Source organism: Schistocerca cancellata, chromosome 7, assembly GCF_023864275.1.
Source record: "Schistocerca cancellata isolate TAMUIC-IGC-003103 chromosome 7, iqSchCanc2.1, whole genome shotgun sequence".
In the NCBI taxonomy this organism is placed as follows: Eukaryota; Metazoa; Arthropoda; class Insecta; order Orthoptera; family Acrididae; genus Schistocerca; species Schistocerca cancellata.
The window spans coordinates 290,297,342-290,321,893 of NC_064632.1; the positions used below are offsets into that span (position 1 = coordinate 290,297,342).

The following is a 24,552-nucleotide window of genomic DNA, read 5'->3' on the forward strand; positions in this document are numbered from 1 at the left end:
AGAAAAAAATCACTGAGGATGCAACAACTGCGGTGAAACATGTTTTGATGTTAAAACAAAACAATAATTGTGTACTTCCAAACACGTGGATCCATTGTTAATTCGTTATTACTAAGAGCTGATTTTAGCGGCTCCGTCTGGGTGAGCCAGCATGGGATGGTACTGTCTTTGGTGGGACCCACAGTAAGAGCGTCTGCGTTTGTACTGCTTGTTCATCCATATCTGGTTTCTCCTCTCAGTGTCTCCCACATTGACATTGGCTGCTGTTGACGTAGATCACGACACTGTTATTTACATGTGACGTTGAACAATGAAGTGCTACCTGCGTCATGTAAATATCTTGTAAGTGCTATTAGTGTAAACGGGGGAATACAGGAACTTTATTCGCAGTTGCGAATATCAACCATCTGTCGCTGTATGTTGGAATAATGACAACGAAAATTTGTGCTGGACTGGGACTCGAACCAGTATTTTCCTCTTTAAGTGCGCGGTAGTCTTAACCACTTCGACTATTTGTGCATGATTCAAGCCAGGCCCAAGCTTCCACATGTCATCGTCGGCGTGTCCAAACTTGCAATCGTACGTAATTTATATTCCCGTCAAGGGAGGACAAAAATATGGTTCAAATGGCTTTAAGCAATACGGGACTTAACATCTGAGGTCATCAGTCCCCTAGACTTAGAACTACTTACACCTAACTAACCTAAGGACATCACGCACATCCATGCCCGAAACAGAATTCAAACCTGCGACCGTAGCAGCAGGGCGGCTCCGAACTGAAGGGCCTAGAACCGTTCGGCCACAGCGGCCGGCAAGAGAGGACATATTCATTGAGAGTGTAGGGCCTGGAATTTGCAAATAAACATGAAATTGCAGTACGTGTGTTATTAGGAAGTACTTCTTAATGACTCAGTGTAGCGGGACCGCTTACTGTAAAGGGGAGAGACACTTTATTCAATGACAAAACACGCGACCGCCGACCCACAAGTGACTGAAATCAGCCTGACAGTAGCTCGTGGATGGCCACACTATGCTCCACAGATGGTGTTGTCTCTGGATTCAGCACAATGGCTGCTCATTTCTCATGGCCGCTTTTCGCGTCCACTACAGAGTTAAAGCTTACGCTGAAATTAATAAATATTGAACTGAGGGGCCAGTAGGATTATTTGAAGCGGAAAAGATGGAGGATTACGTGAGTAAAAACGCGCCTTCGATATCCGCATTACTTTATAAGTTATAGTAAGTTAAATGTTATAAATAACTTCTGAATTGTGAAAATGAATATCTCGGAAAGTCATTATGCGATTCCAACAAACGGCGTCTCTACTGATACATCTCGCAGAACTGTATGGGAATGTGATAGTAGATTTACTGCAACTGTTCACATATTTAAATGAGAGACCGGAAAGTGGATTTTGCGCAATTAAAAACTAAATATATAGAGAAACAGTAAAAGTAGCGGCAGTACTGAAAACGTTAGATATATATGAAATTATTTAATATATTTGCTTGTTAATATTTTCACTCATAAATGTGAAAACGGAGTAAAACCATAGAAATTATCGGTTTTAAACAATCTATGGTAGATAAAAGATAAGTGATAACAGCATAATATTTCTCGGAAAATTTCCGTGTGATATGATGCATCATCATATGTGTATAAAGCGTAAAAATTAAGAGTTTCAGCACTTTTCATGTTCAGTAGTTTAACTGACTTCAGTGGTGATTGACTTACGTTGCTTGGGTGAACAGTACGTTGCTTGGGTGAACAGTGGCATTTTGGACGGGGGACTTGTCTTCGGACGCCTTTGGAAGCTGTCGGGCTGTGTTAGTCTGTGTTTCGAGAAAGTTTTATCTGATGAGCGACAAAATAGTCGCTAGTTTGCGTGTGTGAAGTATTCATAATTCTTACTTGCGGACATAGAAATTTCTCAGCGTCTGATTGACCTGTTATTTTTCAGTTTGCGTGTGATACAAGTCACACTTAAAAAATTTCAGTGTGTAGCCATTGTGGAATTTATAATTCAAAGTAGTGTGGAACTTTAACGATTTTCGAAAGGTAACTTACGCAATTAATCGTGGGCTATTCAACCGTCTCCAATATCTTAAGAAACTCGATGAGGCTCGGAAATTAACTTACTGTGCCCTGTGAATTTCTATTTTTCTTTGTTATTTTTGGTAATAAACTCGAAATTGTAAAACCTTAAAAAATTACGTGAATGTGTAGTGAATTCTGCGTAGCAAATTGTGACGATACGTCACATAAAAATTGACATTTTTATCGGTTGTAAACTGTAATTAAGTATTTTATGAATATAATTAGTATAAAAGATATAGTTAATGTTCTTGAAACAACTTACATGCAGCGATAATTAAAGAGTAGCATCTTTATTTAATGTCTATGAAAATAAAAAAAAGGATCAAAAGAGACGCGATTGTACGGCCGAGGAGAAAGGACGTACTTTGTGGTGGAGACACCGTTTTGTTTCGCTATACGGAAGGCAGCCATTGAGCGGCTACACATATTTTATGTAAGTTATTCGTATTTCTGCTTAAATAAAGTTGTTATTATTATTTAAAAACCATGTGGCGTCGTTGGCATTCGTTGCGTCATATACAACGGAAATTATATATATATACTTTATGTATTTTTATTTTTAATTTATCAGCATGCTTCTTTTTCTCAGGGATATTGTATTTTCTTATCACTTTTAATTACGTTCATAAGTAAATATGAAACGGGTTGTTGAAAGGCCTGAGCTATTCATGTACCAACTTTAGATTTTGAACGTGATGACTAAAATATAGTTGCCGTTAACTGAATTGAATGTAATTTTGTTAATTTCTATTTATTGATTGCAAAGCAAGGCTTGAGAGAATTTCGATTGTCGCCGTGGAGCGGCCAAGATAAAACTTACCGAACTCATGGAATCTGTATAGTTTAAAAACATGAACTTTAACGTAAATTAATTATCTGTTGCAATTTAAAAAGTTTCCTATAACGAAATCTCTCGCTTTTACAGTTACTGTTAACACTGAAAAATAAATTAATACTTCGGCGCGTAATGGCCGACCAGAGGCTGCATCGGAAGATGAGCTTCTCGCAGCGCAAATTACTGAAAAAAAGCTTATTGAAAATAATTAGCGACTGCGAGCATTTGAGGTGACAACTATTACAAAGAAATTCATTTTGTAATAATAATAACAAGTTTACTTTAGTAATAAATACGAATAATTTACATAAAATATGTGTAGCCGCTCAATGGCTGCCTTCCGTATAGCGAAACAAAACAGTGTGTACCACAAAAAAATGGTTCAAATGGCTCTGAGCACTATGGGACACAACTGCTGAGGTCATAAGTCCCCTAGAACTTAGAACTACTTAAACCTAACTAACCTAAGGACATCACACACATCCATGCCCGAGGCAGGATTCGAACCTGCGACCGGAGCGGTCGCGCGGTTCCAGACTGTAGCGCCTAGAACCGCTCGGCCACTTCGGCCGGCTTGTGTGTACCACAAAATATGTCCTTCCTCCTCGGCGGTGCAATCGCGTCTCTTTTGATCCTTTTTTATTTTCATCGACATTAAATAAAGATGCTACTCTTTAATTATCGCTGCTTGTAAGTTGTTTCAAGAACATTAACTATATCTTTTACACTAATTATATTCATAAAATACTTAATTACGGTTTAGAACCGATAAAAATGTCAATATTTATGTGCGGTACCGTCACAAAATCCTGGCAGCATTTATGTTAAATAGTTCTGTGGAATATTGGGTACATTGGGCTAATGTGGGCTGACACCCCCTAAATGAAACGTAGCCAAACTTGTAAGTCCTACCGCATTTGCCGGGGCCCATTGAAGTGATTTTGCTGTGTAATGTATGGGTAAATCTTTTCGTGCAGTGGCACATGGGGCATCTGAGCTGATATAGAACTTGTGAACAGTTTATAATTTTGATTTTCGGCGCGTTGATGAGAGTGGGTGTATTTTATTTCGTCATCTACACCACATGCACATTTCCCGTACAGCCGCAACAGGCACGGAGGAGGTCAGACCCGCGCCGCCGCGCTGTGGTCCATGCCGACAGCACAGCCAGCGCCCGTGCCACCCCCGCCGGGGCCTGATTCATAATTCACGACCCTCTGCGGAGAGAGGCGACGCCCCGACCGCCCTAAATCGATTACCATAAATTGTGAACGGCGCTGCGGGAAATCCGTGCCCGGAAACCTCAAAATTCTTTGAGGCATGCCGCAGTAAATGTCGCCAGAGCCAACGAGTGGAGTGATCGCTCAGGACGGCGGAGGGGGGGGGGGGGGGGAGTGAAAAGGGGTAAAGAGAGAGCGTTGGAATTAGCGACTCTTGAGGGGACTCTGTGTCAACCTGGCGGAGGCGGTAATTAACGAGGACGAGCTAAGGACGAGATTAGCGCGGTTTCTTTTTACCCGGTTCAGCGCTCTGTAATTGCAAAAGGCGGAGAGGTTCGTCCAAGTAGGCGCCGTCCTCACGGCGGGGCCAGGAAGTTACTGTCGTGCGGGAAGGCACGCTGTTAGCGTTTCTGTGGTACCGGTCGGCGAACGCTCACAAGCGTACACAAGAGACCCGTCTTTGCTCGTCAGCAGAGCCAAAACAACGAGTCTCCGCGTCAAAAGCTAACCACATTTAGTAGCAAAATGGAGGCTGATGTTAAACGTAGGCATTTAATTACTGTAGAATGCAGCTTACCCATTCATAGATTTATAGTTTCACGTTCTTTTAAGGAGGAAGTGGTTTACCAGCTTGTAAAAACTGTCGAAAAATCATGATTGCCTACAGCTGTATTTATTACACGGTTTCAGTCAGAAACACACTTTCTTCAGGAGTATTGTGACATCGTAATCACACGTGACACAACCCGTAACCACTATCAAGCATCATGTCGCAAACAAACATCTCCATTTAACTATAAATCAGTTGCACCTATGTACAATAAACCGGTGGTTATTATTAATGTCACCAGCAAATGTTGAAACATCTTGTGGATTGTTGCTCTTGTAACAACATATTGCTTACTACGAGGGTCATTCAATAATTTAAAAAAAAATTGGTCTGGGGAAAAACCTGTTAGTAGGGTACTTTTGCTACTTTTATGGCTTTAATTTGGCATCACTGGGATGAGCTCTGATCAGCTGATGTATCAACATTGTTTTGTTTATAACCCCAAAGATACGTTTCAAGATGGCGAGTCCACTTGAAACGTCCAAATTAGTTGATCAAGATTCTGTTATTCTTTTTATGCTTGCTAAAGGCGAGAAACCAGTGAATATATTCTGTAGAATGTCAAAAGTTTATGGTGAAGGTTGTATGAATCGTGCAAATTTTTACTAGTGGGTAGAGCAATTCAAAAATGATCGCGACTCAGTGTGACGAACACCGTTCTGACCGACCAGTTGCAGTCTCAACACCCTCACTTCAAAGTCGAATTGATGACATTATTCGTGCCGACCGCCGTGTGACTGCAGAAATGATAGTTGATAAGGTTCGAGTTAGTACTGGTACAGTTCATAACGTTATCTGTAACAAGCAGAACCACAGCAAAACATGTGCAAGAAATGTCTAAAAGGAGTTGACGCGGCTACACAAGGAAACACGTTTAGAGTGTGCAAAGAGCTACAGGAACCCTATGAAAGAGAAGGTGGAGGTGGGCACTTCCTCGACAAAATTTTGACTTGTGATGAAACTTGGTTTCACTATTATGAGCCAGAATCAAAAAGACAAAGCATTGAGAGGAAGCACACCAACTCACCGGTCAAGAAAAAGTTCAAAACCCAAGTATCAATAGGAAAAGTCACGTTGACGGTGTTTTGGGATGCTGAAGGTCCAGTTTTTTGTGATTATCTCGAAGAGCAGCGAACAATGAACAGCCAGTGCTACTCTGCTTTGCTTTTAAACAAGGTTCAAGAGAGAGAGAGAAACGTCGTAGATCTCAGAGGAGAGGTGTGATTCTCTAGCAGGACAGCGCACGTCCTCATATTGCTAAACTAACCAGTGGAACCATCGACAAAATGGGCTGGGAAGTACTGCCTCATCCCCCTTGCAGTCCTGATTTAACACCTAATGATTTCCATTTGTTTGGTGCACTGAAGGAGGCATTATGTGGGAAGAGGCCAGAACAACGAGGACGGGAAAATGTTTGTAGGAAATTGGTTCAAACATCAAGACAAAGAGTTCTTTGCAGCCGGAGATAAAGCTTGTAGCCCGTTGGAACAAGTGTATGTATGTTCAAGCGGATTATGTTGAAAAGTAGAAAAGTATTGGTTTGTAAAAATAAACGCTTTTTTGTCCAGACCAATTTGTCTCTTTAATTATTGAATGATCCTCATACTAACGACACAAATGTACAGTACGGGGTGTCTACACCGAAACACACTAATTTCAGTTTGCTCCCAAAACAAGATTAAATGATACAAATTTATTTTTGTTGCAAAAGTAAGTTTTAAGTGTTTTCAAAAATTACATCAAATCAAAGTACTTCCATATGACCCTATGCAGTGACACGAAGGATATTTAGTCTATCTAGTTTCCTTCCAAGCCCGCTGCAACATGTTTAGAGGGATGACAATGATAACTTCCACATCCCAACTACCGAGGTCTTGAGGGTCACACACTGCAGTTTGCAAAACCTGCCCATCACGTAGGCCAGGAGAAAGAAAATACAGTGGTGTTATACCAGAACAACGTGCAGGACAATTCATAGGTTCATCACGTCCCCTCCAACGGCTAGGAAATGTTCGGTTCAGAGTCTTCTGATTATCCAACGATTAGTGACGTGGAGCACCGTCTTGAAACCAAAGGTTTGTTTTCAAATCTTCAGCCTGGGGAAAATCAAACATCTCCAATATGTCTAGGTACGTCGTTTTTGTGACATTCTCTACTGCAAGGAGCAACAGTCCAATTACCTTGTCACGTATAAGGCCACACCAAAATTCACTTTCGGGCGACCCCTCACCTTTTCCATGATACTGTATGGATTCTATGAACCACAGATGCAAACGTCATGCTTATTCACAGATCAAAGTGGTCTCATCAGAAAACATTACATTTGACAAGAAACCACATTTCCGTAGATTCGGTTAAGCATTTCTCATGGAAATCTACATCGCTGTTGCTTGTTATCGGGCTTTACGGCCTGCAGTATCAGCACTTTGGTTGAGTACAGACGAACCGCTTCTTGAGGGTTTTACGAATAGTTGCACGTGGCATCTGAAGCTGCTGTGAAGCCCGACGAATTGACTTATAAGGACTGCGTTGGAGCACTCGGCGGTCATTCTCTACTTGTTCTTCAAAGACACCTCGATTCCCTGCATTTTGCCAGAGTCCTGAAATTGCCTATTCCTTGCTTTTATCCTCTTGCCGTCGTGTTCTACTTTCCTGTACACAGAATGAAATTGTCTTTGCACCATAACAATGGATTTAATCTCTGCATACCAAAGCACAGTTTGTACGTTCTCCTGAACTGACGCCATTTTCACTTGAACGGACAACGAAATAATGAGGACGCGTCAAACACTGACAAAAATTAAGCAGCAACTGTAAGTCATTCTGCGTCCAACGGACAAGATTTACTATTTTTAAACCACCTCAAAAATAGGGCATTTCTGTGTAAACACATTGTAAATCCAAACGCAAGAAAGAGGAAAGGAAAAGAACACAAACAGACAGACCCAAATACGTGTATACTTGAATTGCTGCACTGACTGCCTCTGCTGCTGCATCCTCTTCATTTCTGACCTCATTGGTTCACCATTACAAACTCCAAAGGCTCTTCTGACATCAAATGTTAGGTGTTGATACGAAGATGTGGAGGAGATGCCCCTTGCCGAAGGTTGGTGCATATGCGGACTATGTAGACAGCCTACTTCCTGCTGAAACCCTTCATTAACAGTCATAAACAAATGCAGAGTAGTGTGTGTGTTCCTGCTCCAGCAGACAGACAGCAGGTGGTGGCGATGATCTTCGGTTCCGAGTTCTCAGGCACTGGGATGTACCGACGCAGGCATTCTTCGAGGAAGACGGTGTACAGCTTCTGCTACCTCTGCAATGTGGCGGGCGGTGCTAGGTGCAGACAAGGGTTGGCCGGGGTGGCGACGGTTGACCAGCGATAGGCAGACTCCCCCAGCAGGACTGACCCGATTGCTGGAAACGAACCCCACAAGCTGTGGAGAGGTAGCGCTGAACTAGATGGACCTCATTCCGCGTCTGGAAGCGTGGGCGGTGGCAGACAGCTGGCTGGTAGGAGCCTAGGCAATTAGCTAGCGGTCGGTGGTTCACGTCCCGTAGGTGGCAATAATGGATGCGTCTTAAGAACGGCACCCACAGACTGGTTGCCATGCTATGGGCCAGCTGTTCGACGCTAAGAGGCTCCTCATAGTGGCGGAGGCGGGGGGGGGGGGGGGGCGTGTTGATAAATACCTCTGTCCAGCGCCGATGTTTCCAGAATTTTCCCGAGCAAGGCCAGTGTTCTGGGAGCGGTTGTCGTTACTCGGAAGGAGATCGATGTGAAAGTGGCCGAACAGTAAAGAGTAGTTGCGTCCACAGCTCTCCTGCGTTCGTGGCTGCTGATAATGACAGCCGCCTGCTTTGTATTGTGGCGGAGTTTTATATCGTTACGATATACACCAACTGAAAGGACCTGTAAAATTGTATGATTGTATGACACATAGTTTGGGAGATACGAAGTTCTATACATGGGAGATCGGTTCTTGAAACAGTTGAGGTTGGGGGTACAGGAAAAATGTAAAATGAGGAGTTATTCCGCAGATCTGACGAGGGAAGCAGTAAGTGAAACACGATCGCGAGAGTAAACTACAGAACGGTAGGACTTATCTCAAGACATCAGGTAATAACATCCGTCGCGCTAGTGGCAAGAATTATAAGCGATGACAGGAAATGGAAGGTATACCAACAGCTGGAAACATTCTCTTTGTTATTATTAAAGTACCTACATTCTAAATGTAAATGTCGTGTGACTAGGGCCTCCCGTCGAGTAGACCGTTCCCCGGGTACAAGTATTTCGATTTGACGCCACTTCGGCGACCTGCGCGTCGATGGGGATGAATTGATGATGATAAGGACAACACAGCTCCAAGTCCTTGAGCGGAGAAAGTCTCTGACACAGCCGGGAATCGAACCCGGGCCCTTAGGATTGACATTCTGTCGCGCTGACCACTCAGCTACCGGGGGCGCACAGTACCTACCTTGAAGATTATTATCAAACAAACCTTTACACCTATGTTCCACTCAACGAATCAGTCGCCCTTACACGAGAAAACTTTGTGAAATACAGCCAACTTATAGTAGAAATCTCTTCTCTTCTTTCGCTACTGACGCCTTATAATTACATTGTTTCGCGACTAATACTACAGGCAATCCGACATTTTGACTATGGGTAGCCCCTTAGCAGGTTTCATCGCCGATGTTTTTGTTAATGATCTTTAATGTCGATATCCTCGGAGTCTTTCGCGGCGGCATGACGGATAAAATCTTCTCGATTTTCAAGCCGGGCCAATTCCAGTGAACTTCTCGAGCTTTCTGGGGTACACACGATTAACTGCACTGAGTCAGTACATCATACATTAAAAAGATAGGTATGGTGTTCGAGAAGAGATTCCGGGAACATGTATTGAACGAAAAATATCAGGTCACACACCACTCGGCATTTGCTGAGCACTTGAAAGCTAACCGTCACCATCCTCCGATCCTAAATAATTTAAGTATACTTCCTTTTGCAAAATAGAGGAAGAAATGATACTGTCTAACATTCTGCGTGGTGTCTGTTTGTTCTAAGTCGTGTCTCCCTACCACTTTCGCGCAACGACGCTCTGAGCGTGCTTTTTAGGGAATTGACTAGTTTCAACCTGGGACCTGTTGCTGGTAAGGAGACGCCAGACCCTACATGACGTGTAGAGTTCAGAAGAGTTCAGTGAGACTAGCGATGATATAATCAAATACTTCATGATTTCAGCGTCAGCTCCACTGCACTCCCTGTAAAAGAATCTTAATACTAACTAAATTTAGTGGAAGGGATTCAAGGCTTTCCTATTTTTATTTAGCTGGTAAAAGAACGTCGAGAAAGTAGTTAAGCTTACTATTGGAATTTTTATTCTACTCACAAAACATTCTTTATAAATTGCACTATTGATAAAAGAGAAATATTTTAATACAAGATGATAAAAACGAACTGCTTTCAACAAAAATGTGAACGAATATACCCTGAATGGGTTTCTAAGTTCTACAATGGATCGAAGGATGACTTATGCCATATCACATCTATAATCTAGTTTTAATTTAAGCTTCATAAAAGAGAAAACTATCAAAATGGTTTACAGTGACCCTCAATTATCTTTAATTACTTATTTAACTTGTCTTAAATTACAGTGGCTGATGTGGCTTCTCAATAATTATATAATAGAAAAATCATCCCATTTCACATTTTAACTTCTAATGGCAAATGTGAATACCACGAAGTTTAATTGACGATCGATACTAGTATTACGTAAAAAGGAGGTGTAACAGATGAGACTTCTGCAGTTCTGAGTGAAGCTTTATGCGCTGTTACGTGGCATCGCGTGCGTTCATTACCTTGTCGGTGTTTAGGCAGCGTCAGGTGGCGGCGAGCGGCGCAGCTCCACACACCTCGCCATCTTGGAAGCAACTCTCTCTAACCTCTCCTTATTACAATTTACCGAAGTTGGTTTAAGAAAAAGGTATCTGGCTGTGTTTTCAACTGACCAATCAGGGTCTCAGTGTTAACCTTAAGCTCTGCCCACAAAAATTCTGAGTATCCAATGAGAAACGTTATACTTTTCGTGGTGGGGCAATGTTTTTAATGTTTGCAATGTGGTGTCACCGCCAGACACCACACTTGCTAGGTGGTAGCCTTTAAATCGGCCGCGGTCCGCTAGTATACGACGGACCCGCGTATCGCCACTGTCAGTGATTGTAGACCGAGCGCCGCGACATGGCAGGTCTAGAGACACGTCCTAGCACTCGCCCCAGTTGTACAGCCGACTTTGCTAGCGATGGTTCACTGACAAATTACGCTCTCATTTGCCGAGATGATAGTTAGCATAGCCTTCAGCTACATCATTTGCTACGACCTAGCAAGGCGCCATTATCATTTGCTATCTTGTGATACATGTACCGTCAGACCGATGTTCACCAATTATGTATTAAAGTTAAGTATTCCAACAGTTACGACCTTTTTGGCTAAAGTCTAACTTCCTTAAATGCTCCAGATCTCACGCCAACCTGCATGAGCTTAAACGCATGCCTTTCGGCTTCCTCATAGTGGCTTGGCTGTCTTGCCAAGTCACAACATGCAACGTAACAGAGACGCGTATATTCTCACGCTAAAACTTGCATCTGGTGTGGCCCTTTTAGTGTTATCGTAAGATCTATACTGTTCTTCTGGAGGGCTCTAACATGGGCTGGGGGGTGGTCTTGGCGGTCGGCTGGCGATGTGGGTGTCCGTCCCTTATCTTAGGGCCTTCAAGCTTACACGACTCTACTCTAGGCTTCTGTTCTCGTTTCTCCCCTCGGAACTGCGTCTGTTTCACAGTGGGAAGGTATGACATCCATTTAGGCATTCACGTGTTAGTCTGTGGTATTCCATTTGCTCACTCATTGATCGTATTACTTTGGTCCATTTAATGTCAGGATTTATTCAGAGCTATGTGACATACTGCCGGATTTGCTATCATGTCAGGGTTTTCATGGAAGGTGTTGGATTTGCCTGCCACCTTACAACTGGAATAGATGGAAATTTCTCTTCATTTGATTGGTAGTAATGATGGGCTTCTGAATTATCAGTTGGTCATTAAGAATCAGTCCTTTTATGACTCCATGATACCTGCTTCAAAATCCCTCCAATTTGTTCGCACTTTTTTTCACTTATTTTGCTCAATGTGCTGTTACTATTTTAATTCTCTGACTACTTTCACGCATACAGTTATTACAGTTATTCTAAGCATTTTTGAATTATTATCCCACACGCTATCATACATAGTTAAGGTGATGGCTAATGACTTGTACTTCTTCCTTGTAGCTACTTTTTGTAGTCTTAAGCCTTCTGTCGACTTAGCACCGTAAGAGAGCGAGAAACATGGCTTTCCTCTGTACTCAACTTTCAATGTGGCCGTCTACTAGACAATTTTCTCACATGCTCTCCAGGTTTATTCGATGTATTTCTGGCTCTACGCTGTACTTCGCCTCACGGCTGTGACTACTTCAAAGTAATTTCTGTTACTTTATTTGCCTGTGCCGGCCCTCCTCCTTTTTTAGTTTTGCCTTCTTAAATTTTTCCCGATTCTTATCCTTTTAAGTTTATGCATTTGGTTTTTTTTCCAGTCTATCTTGTTCGATGGTTTTTCCTTTATACGGTTTTTATCACCTTTCTGACTAGCTGCTTTACCAGCCTGTGATATGCATTGCTTTGTTGTCCTTTCGTGAGTGCTAATTGGTTTCTTAAATTTTTAAATAGCTTTTTTTTTACTTTAACGCAGCTTAGAAAAACGGTCCTTAATTTGTGATTGTATATAATTAGATCCTTGCTCTTGCTTTTCTTTTAGACAATTCTAAGAAAGCCTAAACCAGGCGAAATGCGTTATTTGCAAATAAAAATCAGTTTGCAACTTAAACTGTCACTTTACATAATTTTAAATTTATTTTTTGCTCTCCTATAAGAAGTAATGGGTTAGCAGCCGGTGCCAGAGGAGGTTCGAGTCCTCCCTCCGGCATGGGTGTGTGTGTTTGTCCTTGGGATAATTTAGGTTAAGTAGTGTGTAAGCTTAGGGATTGATGACCTTAGCAGTTAAGTCAAACACATTTGAGCTTTTTTTTGGGGGGGGGGGGGGGGTTAGCAGGCACCCAGGAATAATTAAGCTGGATCTGAAAGCACCAGTAGAAAGGTAAACGATGGAAGCTTAAAAACGCCAAAATATCTTTTGCAACCCTAGCACATTATAATACTGAGTGAAGTATCTGCGTGTTGATGCAAATATTAACACAAAATAGAAAAATATCATAGACAGCTTCAAAGCATTCGAAAGACTCCTGAATTATAAGAAAAAATAATTCTTTCATGGGCGCACTCATAACCTCTACGAACCCACACCAACGCTGACAAAGGAGAAGGACGTCAGATCGGGTATTTGCTTTTGAACTGACGCATGCGAGTAAGACTCAGGTGCCAGTTGATTGCTTCAATCCGCCAGCAGCTTTTTTATTGTTTCTCATGCACTGAAAGTTAGGCTGTCGCAGAATAGAAACCAAATTCATCAGTAGTTTCCGCTGAACACAATTGTAGTTCCTCTCGGTATAGTGCCAAAATGTGATCAAAATCGTGCGCAAAATTGCTCAAGATATCATTGACAGCAGAGAACTATTCTACACGTTGTTTTATGCCATAAAATTGGTGGCGTTTAGTTGACCGCATAAGAAGTACGCAAAGATACAAGTATTTAGGAATTCTTGTGAGTTTAAATGAACAACTTAGACCCACGTATGCGGGCACCCACTGTGGCGACCACAGTGCACCAAATTCACTCGCCTATGAGCTGGACATTTGAATCGATTGTATTCTAACAAACAACTGCATCGGAGGACCGTTCACAACAGTGACTTAAGCAGGATGACGCTGAGGTGCTCCAGCAACGTTGATGTTGGATTTAGCAACGGGCAGACGAGGGGGGGGGGGGGGGGGGTAAGATAAGAAATGAGAATGTTCTACGCACAAACGGTGCTAAAAGGAATACGTGTGAAACACTGGGATAGTTGATATGACCTGTATTAAGACATTGGGAAGTACACACATCAAAAAAAGGTTTGCATCATCCCGGTTCCCAGAACTCCTGAAGACAGACGTTGACTGTGGGTATTGCATCACAGACTCAGTCCCTTTGACAGTTCGGAGATGTCACTAAACCCACACAAAGATGTAAACAATCATGCATGAGCAGTGCCTATTAGACGGAGGGGGTCCGACAACCGATCAGTTCCAAACATTCCACCAGAAAGGAGATACATAGCAAGTGTTCTCTGTAGTTCAATCATTCCTGGACGGTCAATACCGTGGTTCCATCGCGTCCGCTTTTTTACTTTGTGCCAGGAAGGGCTCTCAACAAGGGTACTGTCCAGGCGTCTTGGAGTGACCCAAAGCGATGTTGTTCTGACTTGGAGGAAGAGATAAAGAGAGACAGGAACTGTCGATGACATGCCTCGCTCAGGACGCCCAAGAGCTACTACCTACGGATTATGGCTCGGAGGAACCCTGACAGACCGCAGTCTTTAATAATATTTTCCGTGCAGCCGTAGGACGTCGTGTTACGACTCAAATTGTGCGCACTAGGCTGCATGATGCGCAACTTCACTCCCGACATCCATGACGAGGTCCATCTTTCGAACCATGACACCATGCAGCGCGGTACAGATGGGCCCAACAACATGTCGAATCAACCGTTCTCTTTATCGATGAGTGTCGCATATGCCTTCAACCAGACTATCGTCGGAGACGTGTTTGGAGGCAACCCGGTCAGGCTGAACGCCTTAGACACACTGTTCAGAGAGTGCAGCAAGGTGGAGGTTCCCTGATGTTTTGGGGTGACTTCAACCAGACTACCGTCGGAGACGTGTTTGGAGGCAACCCGGTCAAGCTGAACGCCTTAGACACACTGTCCAGAGAGTGCAGCAAGGTGCAGGTTCCCTGATGTTTTGGGGTCGCATTATGTGGGACCGACGTACGCCGCTGGTATTCATGGAAGGCGCCGTAACGGCTGTACGATACGTGAATGCCATCCTCCGATCGATAGTGTAGCCATATCGGTAGCATATTGGCGAGGCATTCGTCTTCATGGACGACAATTCCCGTCCCCATCGTGCACATCTTGCGAATGACTTCCTTCAGGATAACGACGTCGGTCGCCTAGAGAGGCCAGCATGTTCTCCAGACATGAACCCTATCAAACATGCTTGGGATAGATTGAAAAGGACTGTTTATGGACAACGTGACCCGTCAACCACTCTGAGGGATCTACGCCGAATCGCCGTTGAGGAGTGGGACAATCTGGACCAACAGTGCGTTGATGAACTTGTAGATAGTATGCCACGACGAACACAGACATGCATCAATGCAAGAGGACGTGCTACTGGGTATTAGAGGTACTGGTTACAGCAGTCTGGACCACCACCTCTGAAGGTCTCGCTATAACGTGGATCAACATGCAATATGTGGTTTTTATGCGCAATAAAAATGGCGGAAATGAGGTTTATGATGATCTCTATCCCAATTTTCTGTACAGGTTCCGGAACTCTAGGAACCGAGGTGATGCAAGACGTTTTTTTTTTGTCTGTACCATCCATAGTACTAGAGTGAGACGTAGACAGCAAGAATTACACGGAAAGACGGAGATTTTGATGTTTCCAACAAACTTTCGAGAATACTGGGTGTGATAGTCTGAAATTAAGTTGGTAAAGAGATGATATGATAGCTCACAGCACAAAACCAGTCTGGAATCCGGTGACCCCAAAAAAGAAGCTATTTAACGCAACGCCGCTTTTAACATATAATTCCTGTACGTGTTGTCGTCAAGTTCATCAAGTATCCGTTGTGATGCTGGGAATACGTCCAGTTTTCGTCCAGCGTATTGTCTTTCCCTGAATGTGAACGGACCTCAGCTTGATCGGGATGATAATTTCTTGCCTTTTCTCTATTGACATGCAGCACTATTTCAGTGCCAAGGTGATAATGCGATCACTCACGTTTTAAAGGTATCGACGAAGGTGTCAACAGTTCATACTCCGGCTTGTTGTAAGAGATTCTCTTGTCGGGAGCTCTATTTCGAGCGAAGAACATGAAACTGCGATTCCACTATAGCAATGATTAAGTGGTTACACTTAAACGTCAAATTACTCAGTTCACAATAAGAATTAGGTAATGTTTATAATCATAATTTTCTGAGCATGAAAATATCTCAAAAGTCTGATGTGGTTCATGTTGTGGTACTATATCCCTTACGATGCCTTACACCAAGTGTAAGTAATGTGAGGCTATTTTAAAACCGTGTCATCCAATTAGTGTGAATCATTTTGTTTCAGACCCAGAACGGAGGCATTGTGATGGTCAACTTCTTCTCGGCATACCTCCGCAATGACGGTGCTAGAGGCACGATAGAAGACGTTGTGGGTAAGTAAACACCGCACACGGCTAAAAACTCATCCTTCGTCTCTTTCTCTGTCTCTCTTTTTAGTGTTAGGATAGCTTCCGTTGTTACCAATCATCAACTCAACAAACACACAAATAGCTAACGTAGCAGCCCCAAAAATTTTCCCAGCATGTTGCCTCAGTACTTCTGGATACGCTTCCCCGTAAACTAATTACACTCAACTCACCTATTGGAAGCTGTTCAAAGTGCTACTTACAATCTAGTTCTCCGTTTTTATTCAATATGTATGCATTACTCCAATACATTTTATCCTGTCCACAATCCAATCTTGCACAACATCGTGAGAGAAAATGGTACAGTAAGGAAATTACTAGGTGTGGTGAGATCATGCACAGCAGAGACAAGAGGAAAGGTGAAAAACATGTGGGAGATACCCAGGCAGTTTGAAGGAGAGGGATTAAAATTCTAGCGAAAAATATCAATGACAGATGCCACTGCTAACTCTGTGAAAGTGACGAAGAATTACCTGACTTATTAAATGGAATGCTTCGTCTCGTAGCCTCATGCCAAAACTAAGCAGGCCACTGTTGCAAACCACATGACGTTTGGAAACCAGGACCGCCGCAAAGTCGATGGTCGAAAACATGGAGAAACACTACGAGTGTAAGAAGTGTGAGCGCAAACCAGCAACGATTCAAAGAGGCAAAATTAACAATACACAATCACAAAGGATTCCAAATCAAAGGCTGGATCCAGAAAGCGAAGTAATAGATGGATTCGACAATCAGACTACGGAGACTTTTAGTAAGGAGACAGGAACTGCCATTGGCCATCTCCATGTTAAATGTTAGCTGTGACTCGCAGAGCAGCGGCAGTATACCAAAGGAAGACCAAAGCAGTAGAAATGGGAATAGGTAGATATGTAATTACAAAACTGGGGAGCGGCTAGTAGACGAAGACAAGGATCACTGGTATTCGACTAATTGCATCAGCTTGCACTGCCGGAAAGCGAATAAAACGGAGGCTGATGAGGGGCTTTGTATAACTACACATTGGCAGATCCACAAATTATGTTCTACAGTAGCAGGATCGCCACCATAGTTGATATCAAAAGGCAAAGGTCCCGAGTTCGAGTCTCGGTCGGGCACACAGTTTTAATCTGCCAGGAAGTTTCATATCAGCGCACACTCCGCTGCAGAGTGAAAATCTCATTCTGGATAGTTGATATCGTTTTAGAAAAACAATCTATGGTGGATTGGTGAAATCTAACTGTGAAATTTGAAATCTGAACTAAAATAATGAATTTAGATTTGATGAGCTCTTATTTCACACCAAGCGACTGAAACAAACGTCGTAGGCAGACAGGGAGCAACGAGCACACAATGGCGGGAATACATGGAGTCCGTTAGCATGCACAAATGGCAAACCACCGAAAATTTCCAAATTATTACGTACGACGTGTCTGAGGGCCATAAAAATAATTACGTCGTACTGAAATAAAATAAACATCATCTGAATCCCTCTCGATTGGGTACCACGCGAACTTCTGGCCTGACCTTGCTTACAAGGAAACAAGTTAAAATCGTACGAAAATTCTCATGAAAAGGGTATAAAATTTCTTAGAATCACTTTTAGAAAGCATTGAGACACTTTAATATACTCTGACACCTGACGTGGACTCAGAACACATTCCACGCACACACATGACAAGCACATTAGCTCCAGTACAAGTCACAAACAAACTGGCCAAAATTTACAAAATAGTTGAATGAAAATACTCTGTCCTAGCTTCTCACTTCTTTGGCACACATTTAAAATTATTAACAACCCACGAAACTTTGAATTTATGGTTGTTAATCTTCACTCACAATTTCGTGCGAACATGTGCTCATGACCACTTGCAAAGAAACTTGTATAAAATTCAAACTTACTCCACAAAACTTCGCTAATAATGCAAGAGTTCGACGTGTCTCCCGGAAATAAATAAATTTTACTCTCTATTCATCACCAAAAAGTGTGCAGAGCTGATGTCCAAAACTCATACTACAGTCACATCTACATCATACTCCACAAGACACCTAATGGCGTGTGGCGGAGGGTACTTTCGGTACCACTCGGGGGGATAGTAATACGTTGTCCGACTCGTCCTGAAAAGTGGTGTCCCGAAATTTCAATAGCAGATCTCTCCGTGCTGCACAACGCCTCTCTTGTAGCGTCTGCCAGTGGAGTTTATTTAGCATCTCCGTAACGCTCTCTCGCCACCTAAACGATCCCGTGACGAAACGCGTCGCTCTTCGTTGGATCTTCTCTATCTCCTATGTCAGTCCTACCTGATAGGGATCCCAGATAGATGAACAACAATCGACTTATAAGCCACTTCCTTCGTGGATGAGTTACATATCTTTACCATTCTTCCAGTGAATCTGAGTCTGGTATCTGCTTTTCCCACTATCTGTTTTATGTGGTTCAAATGGCTCTGAGCACTATGGGACTTAACTTCTGAGGTCATCAGTCGCCTAGAACGTAGAACTACTTAAACCTAACTAACCTAAGGACATCACCCACATCCATGCCCGAGGCAGGATTCGAACTTGCGACCGAAGCGATCGCGCGGTTCCAGACTGAAGCGCCTAGAGCATCTCGGCTACCCCGGCCGTCCTCTACCTGTTTTATATGGTAGTTCCACTTAAGGTCGCTCTGGATAGTTACGCCTAGATATTTTACGGCAGACATTGTCTCCAGCTGTTGGTCATTAATGGTGTAGCTGTGAGGTAGTGGATTTCTTTCCCTATGTATGTGCAATATGTCACATTCATTTACGTTTAGGGTCAACTGTCGGCGCCTGCACCAATAATCAACTCTCTGAAGGTCGATCTGCAAATTCTTACTATCTTCTGGCCTTGCTACTTTGGTATAGACAACTGCATCATCTGCGAATAGCCTTGAAGAGCATTCGACGCTTTCTACTACATCACTTATATTTGTTGTAAACAGCAGCAGTCCTTTCACACTTCCCTGTGGTACTCCGGATATTCCCTATACATCTGTCGATTTCGTTCCATTGAGAGCAACGTGTTGAGTTCTATCTACAAGAAAGACTTGAATCCAATCGCATGTCTGCTCGAATACCCCGTAAGCTCCTTTTTTTTTTTTTTCATTAAACGGCAATGCGTGAAGTTGTCAAACGCCTTCCTGAAATCAAGGAAAACGGCATCAACTTGAGCGCCGTTGTCCACTGCGCTGTGGATGTCATGAAGGAACAGAGCGAGCTGAGTTTCGCAGGATCTACAACAGTCATGTGGCGCAGTGATTAGCTCGCTGGACTCACTTTCGGAAGGATGACGGTTCAAACACGTGCCTGGCCATCCAGATTTTGGTTTTCCGTAATTTCCCAAAATCCTCCCAGGCAAATGTCGGGATGGTATCCTTGAAAGGCCAAGGCCGAGTTCTCTCCCTATCCTTGACGCAAACCGAGCTAGCGCTCCGTCTCTCATGACCTCGATGCCGACGTGACATTAAACCGAATCTTCCATCGTTCAGCGGTCATGACCTCAATTTACCATTTACTTCATACCATCAAAGTTATGATAATTAAATCGTCTTCTAGCTCTTCCCTGACACCAGTGACTCGACACCCATTGCGAACGTTATCCACGATAACTCAATTTTATACCTTTTGTGCCGGCCGCGGTGGTCTCGCGGTTAAGGCGCTCAGTCCGGAACCGCGCGACTGCTACGGTCGCAGGTTCGAATCCTGCCTCGGGCATGGATGTGTGTGATGTCATTAGGTTAGTTAGGTTTAAGTAGTTCTAAGTTCTAGGGGACTGATGACCACAGAAGTTAAGTCCCATAGTGCTCAGAGCCATTTAACCACTTTATACCTTTTGTTAACCATATCAACAAGAGCTTCACAACAGGACACCACAAGCCACTTCCTCAGTCCGGAACCGCGCGACTGCTACGGTCGCAGGTTCGAATCCTGCCTCGGGCATGGATGTGTGTGATGTCCTTAGGTTAGTTAGGTTTAAGTAGTTCTAAGTTCTAGGGGACTGATGACCACAGAAGTTAAGTCCCATAGTGCTCAGAGCCATTTAACCACTTTATACCTTTTGTTCACCATATCAACAAGAGCTTCACAACAGGACACCACAAGCCACTTCGTCTAACAGCACGGCTGACTTCCAGAGACTACTTCTCCTCGTTCAAACTGTTCGAAAGTGAACCTTTCCTATCGCTGTAGCCACCTGACATCCTCTGCTCTCGACTCTGCCGATCTTTTCCGAAGCCTTCTGGCAATCTCGTTGCTTAGTTCTTATTAGAGGTTATATTTGGACAAAGCTTTGGCTAGCTCCTCACTTTTCTATAGCCCAGAACATTCAAACTTTATGCAGTCACACGTATATGGAAGGCTATAGACAGGAAATGAGAAGTGTGACACATTAAAAGTGATCTCAGATAGGTCCTGTAGAGTTAACAGATTAATATGTATCCGTTTTATCTTTATATGTAGAATAGTGTGATAGCAAACTAATAAGCATATTTCATTTGTATAAACTAAGAATATATCTCTATAAGAAATACGAATAAGAAACAACGCATTTCATTTAACAATCTTAAATTCCACCATTTTCATGATTAATTCTAGAGTATTCAACGAGTTAATCCCAAAAATATTTATATTAATACCTCAACAATTTTAGATTGTCGCGAAATATTTATTTATTTTTGAGATTTTCCTCAACTCAGAGGTTTCTCTCCAACATTACAACACTCTCAGGACTTACTGCAATGAGTCTTACACAGGTACTCGAACTAGTTGTTCAAGATATTCCTCCAAGTATTTAAGCCTTGTGTATCCTCTTATTCTGCATCAGATCTTCTCATTGTTATCTGTGCATTTTGAAGCCAGGTATTTATCGGTCGTTCTTGTCTTCATCTTCCCTCACTTTCTCACCCCAGTGTTAGTTTTGGTACCCTTTCTCCCACCGTTCTTCGTACATGTGCGTACGCCTGTTATCTTTCTTCGATCCATCACATTACACATTCTTTCTTCCACTTCCATTACCCTTATCATCTGTGTATTCCTCACGTGGTCTTTCCTTAAGATTCTTGTTAACCTTCTTCTCTGATGCTTCCAGCTAGTTTATACGCCTCTGCTAATTGTCCAGGTCTCTGTTCCACACATGGCTGTACTTTCTAATATCGTCTTAATTATGAGTCTTTTAATTCTGCTCATTACGTTTCTGCTCCATAGGATTGAACTGAGCATACCAGTGACCTTGCTTCCATTACATTTTTTTATTAATCTCTAAATTTGAATTTCAATTTTTTCTAAAATAGACCACAGGCAGAAAAAATTGTTGAATTTTTATGTACAGTTCATCCAGATCATATGAAAGATATTCTGTCTTTTGACAGTTACCTGCAAATCCCATTTCTTTATATTCCATCCTAGTTGATGAAAGTTAAAAACCTGAAATAGAACAAAAACCAGAACGATGAAAACATATTGTCACAATGCACCAAAAAAGAAGAAAAATTACCAAATTAAAAAACATAGTATCTCCTATCACGAAAATGAAAAATCTACTTAGCAGACTCGCAAACAATCATTCCTAAAACTGCGAGAGACTGTACATATACGAGCAGTTTCCAGGGGCGGGCCAAGTGCCCCCTCTTGCCCCATTGCGGACATCTAAACCCACAAATATCCAAGAATAACACAAAGCCTTAGCTTATCTAAATATACATAAAATATGTTTATTACGAATGAGAATAAAGCCTCATGGAAAATGTAGATACAAATATGATCTCAGCTGAGTTAACTTTGTTTACCTTGATAACTGTAAAGTATTATTCTGATGTAAGCTGTATTGCTTTCTACAAGGTACAGTATCATGTATCGTCCTGAAAAGACTTTGTTCTGGCATGTTGCAGCTCACATTAACTATATTCGCAACGTCGCCGGAGTGGACCATGTAGGCATTGGCAGCGACTTCGACGGCGTCTCTATGTGAGTTGCTTATATTCTTTAACGTTAAACGTAATTATATGAGTTTTATTAGGAAAGTAATGAGACTGGTGACTCTGTGTATGAACTGAAAACACTGTTTTTCCCCCTTCGCACTGCAATTTGTCTGACTCATGACCTAGAGTCAGTACCAGTTTAAACTTGCCGCTATTTCTGCAGAAGTGTTGAGAGTGCCTGAAATTTTTTTTTTTATCGTAGTGGAATTTATCAGTCTGCAGGAATTATAAACATGACAGGGTTTAACATTAATGACCAAAGTACCGACTACTAGTTTTTAAATAGAAATTCGTCTCTGAAATAAAAGGAGTTTTACAGACCAAATGATTTTGGGTTAGGTTTCAGACTTGTTTTGTTACTTATCTCACATTTTCTGTTAATGGAGAAATCATGAAAATTTGTTATTGATGAACACTGACCCACTTTGTCAGCCACTTTGAATTTCAATAGTGCCTAATAAAAGTTATTTTCTCTTCTAGTTTTGTGGTTAGGAACATCACCATCCTTCTCAAAATGTGACAAATTATTTACGACGATTTCATTAGCGAATGTATACAGGGTGGTTATAATTAAAGTTTGGCTGCTTGAGCAAACGTAGACGGAAAACTACTTTTAGTTAATAAATAATCTGCACTGGCTGTAGAATATTTGAAGTCACGAACGGTTTCGCACCTCTGGAAAACGCATCTTCAGGTGATAAAGATTCTTTTTAAAGACTCGCCGAAAGGTAACTGCCTTATATCCGTTCCCCATCGTTCATGTGAAGTTGTAAACAAACAGCACGTTAAAAGTGGTTATCCATATTTAAAGCGAAGGGGATTGCATTACTTCCTTGCCTACTGTCGCTCAACCACCTTTCTGCTTGTGGCGTGGTTCTGCTACCACCCCTCCCCCCCAACCCTCTACCACCCTCCCCGGCTGTTTACGTACGGATACGAACTAGCTTTTCTAGTGCACTATTTGTTTGCAGCTTGTCATGACGGTGGGGAATGGTCATAAGGCAGTTACCTTTCGGCGATGACTTTTTAAAATGAATCTTTATCACGTGAGGATGAGTCTCCTAGTGGCGAGAAGCCGGTCGTGACTTTTCTACAGACAGTGTGGATTATTTCTTTCAAAATGTGGAATTTTGGCTGTGGTTTCCTGCAATTTGAAACAACAAAAACGAAAACTGTTTAAGGGATGGGTACCCAATTAGTAGGAAAGATTTTCAGACTGTAAGCTGCAGGACTTGTGTTGCTAGTAGTGTTAATTTCATCACTTGCCATTAGACGCCAGTGCTGGTACGGCTACGTTGTGTTGAAACACAAATTGTCAAGTGCATTAAAGTTGCTGGCAGTCAACATGAGTCTGGATAAGATGAACAGCGCTTGAGCTGTTTTATCGAAGGAACAGCAACAGCGCCGCTACTCTTTGCGAGCACCAACGCATTAAAGAAATATGGAGAGGTTCTCTTTCCGTACCTGCGTTGAAGAACATAATACGTAAATTCGAATTATGCGATGAGTTGGGAATTGCTTCTGGGAGAGGCCGACTGCCAACTGCACCACACATGTCCGGTCTTCAAGCGGTGCACGAGCTGTGTCAAGAAAGCTGAAGATTCTGTGGTCCACCGCTCGAACGGCGCTGCGAACACGTGTGAAACGATATCTCTAGCACAGTTCCAGGCCGTCGTGAATTAGATAGTCGTCAGATGTAGCAACATTTGTAACCTGTGACGTAAACATGGTACCTGATTAACAAATGTTACCCTGTCATGTGGAAACTAAAATGTGCTTCTGTCAATGGTTTATTCGTTAGTTCTCTTCCGCATGTCCTTACAAATGTTTCCAGGAAGTTTCATGGTCCTACAACCACTCGCTTTTCAAGGGATGAAAATTTAATTACACTGAGGTGACAAAAAAAATGGAATCTCGATATGCACTATACATATAGTGATATTATCGTGTACACACAGTGTAAAACGATATCAATTTCTGGTGCTGTCGTTTGTATTCAGTTGATTCATGTGAAAAGGTTCCCGACGTGAATATGGCCGCACGACGGAAATTAACACACTTCGAACGCGGAATAGTAGTTGGAGCTAGACGCATGGGACATTTAAATTCGGAAGACGTTAAGAAATCAATGTTCCGAGATCTACAGTGTCGAAGGTGTGCCGAGAATACCAGATTTCAAGCATTACTTTTCATCATGTACAATGCAATCGTCAACAGCCTTCAGTTAACGACTGAGAGCAGCGAAATTTGAGTTACTTGTCAGGCCTAATAAACAAGCAACACTGACCGCAGAAAATCAGTGTGGGACGTAAGACGAACGT

The 24,552-nt window shown here is 42.5% G+C and overlaps 1 protein-coding gene across 1 annotated transcript in view; it reads left to right on the top strand.

Annotated features, from left to right (window-relative positions):
- LOC126092249 (dipeptidase 1-like) overlaps positions 1 to 24,552 on the top strand; it is a 310,126-nt gene that overhangs the window by 227,146 nt on the left and 58,428 nt on the right. The window contains exons 8-9 of the mRNA XM_049907759.1: positions 16,137 to 16,224; positions 22,142 to 22,217. Coding sequence (XP_049763716.1) covers positions 16,137 to 16,224; positions 22,142 to 22,217 — 164 coding nt within the window. The remainder of the gene's footprint in view (positions 1 to 16,136; positions 16,225 to 22,141; positions 22,218 to 24,552) is intronic.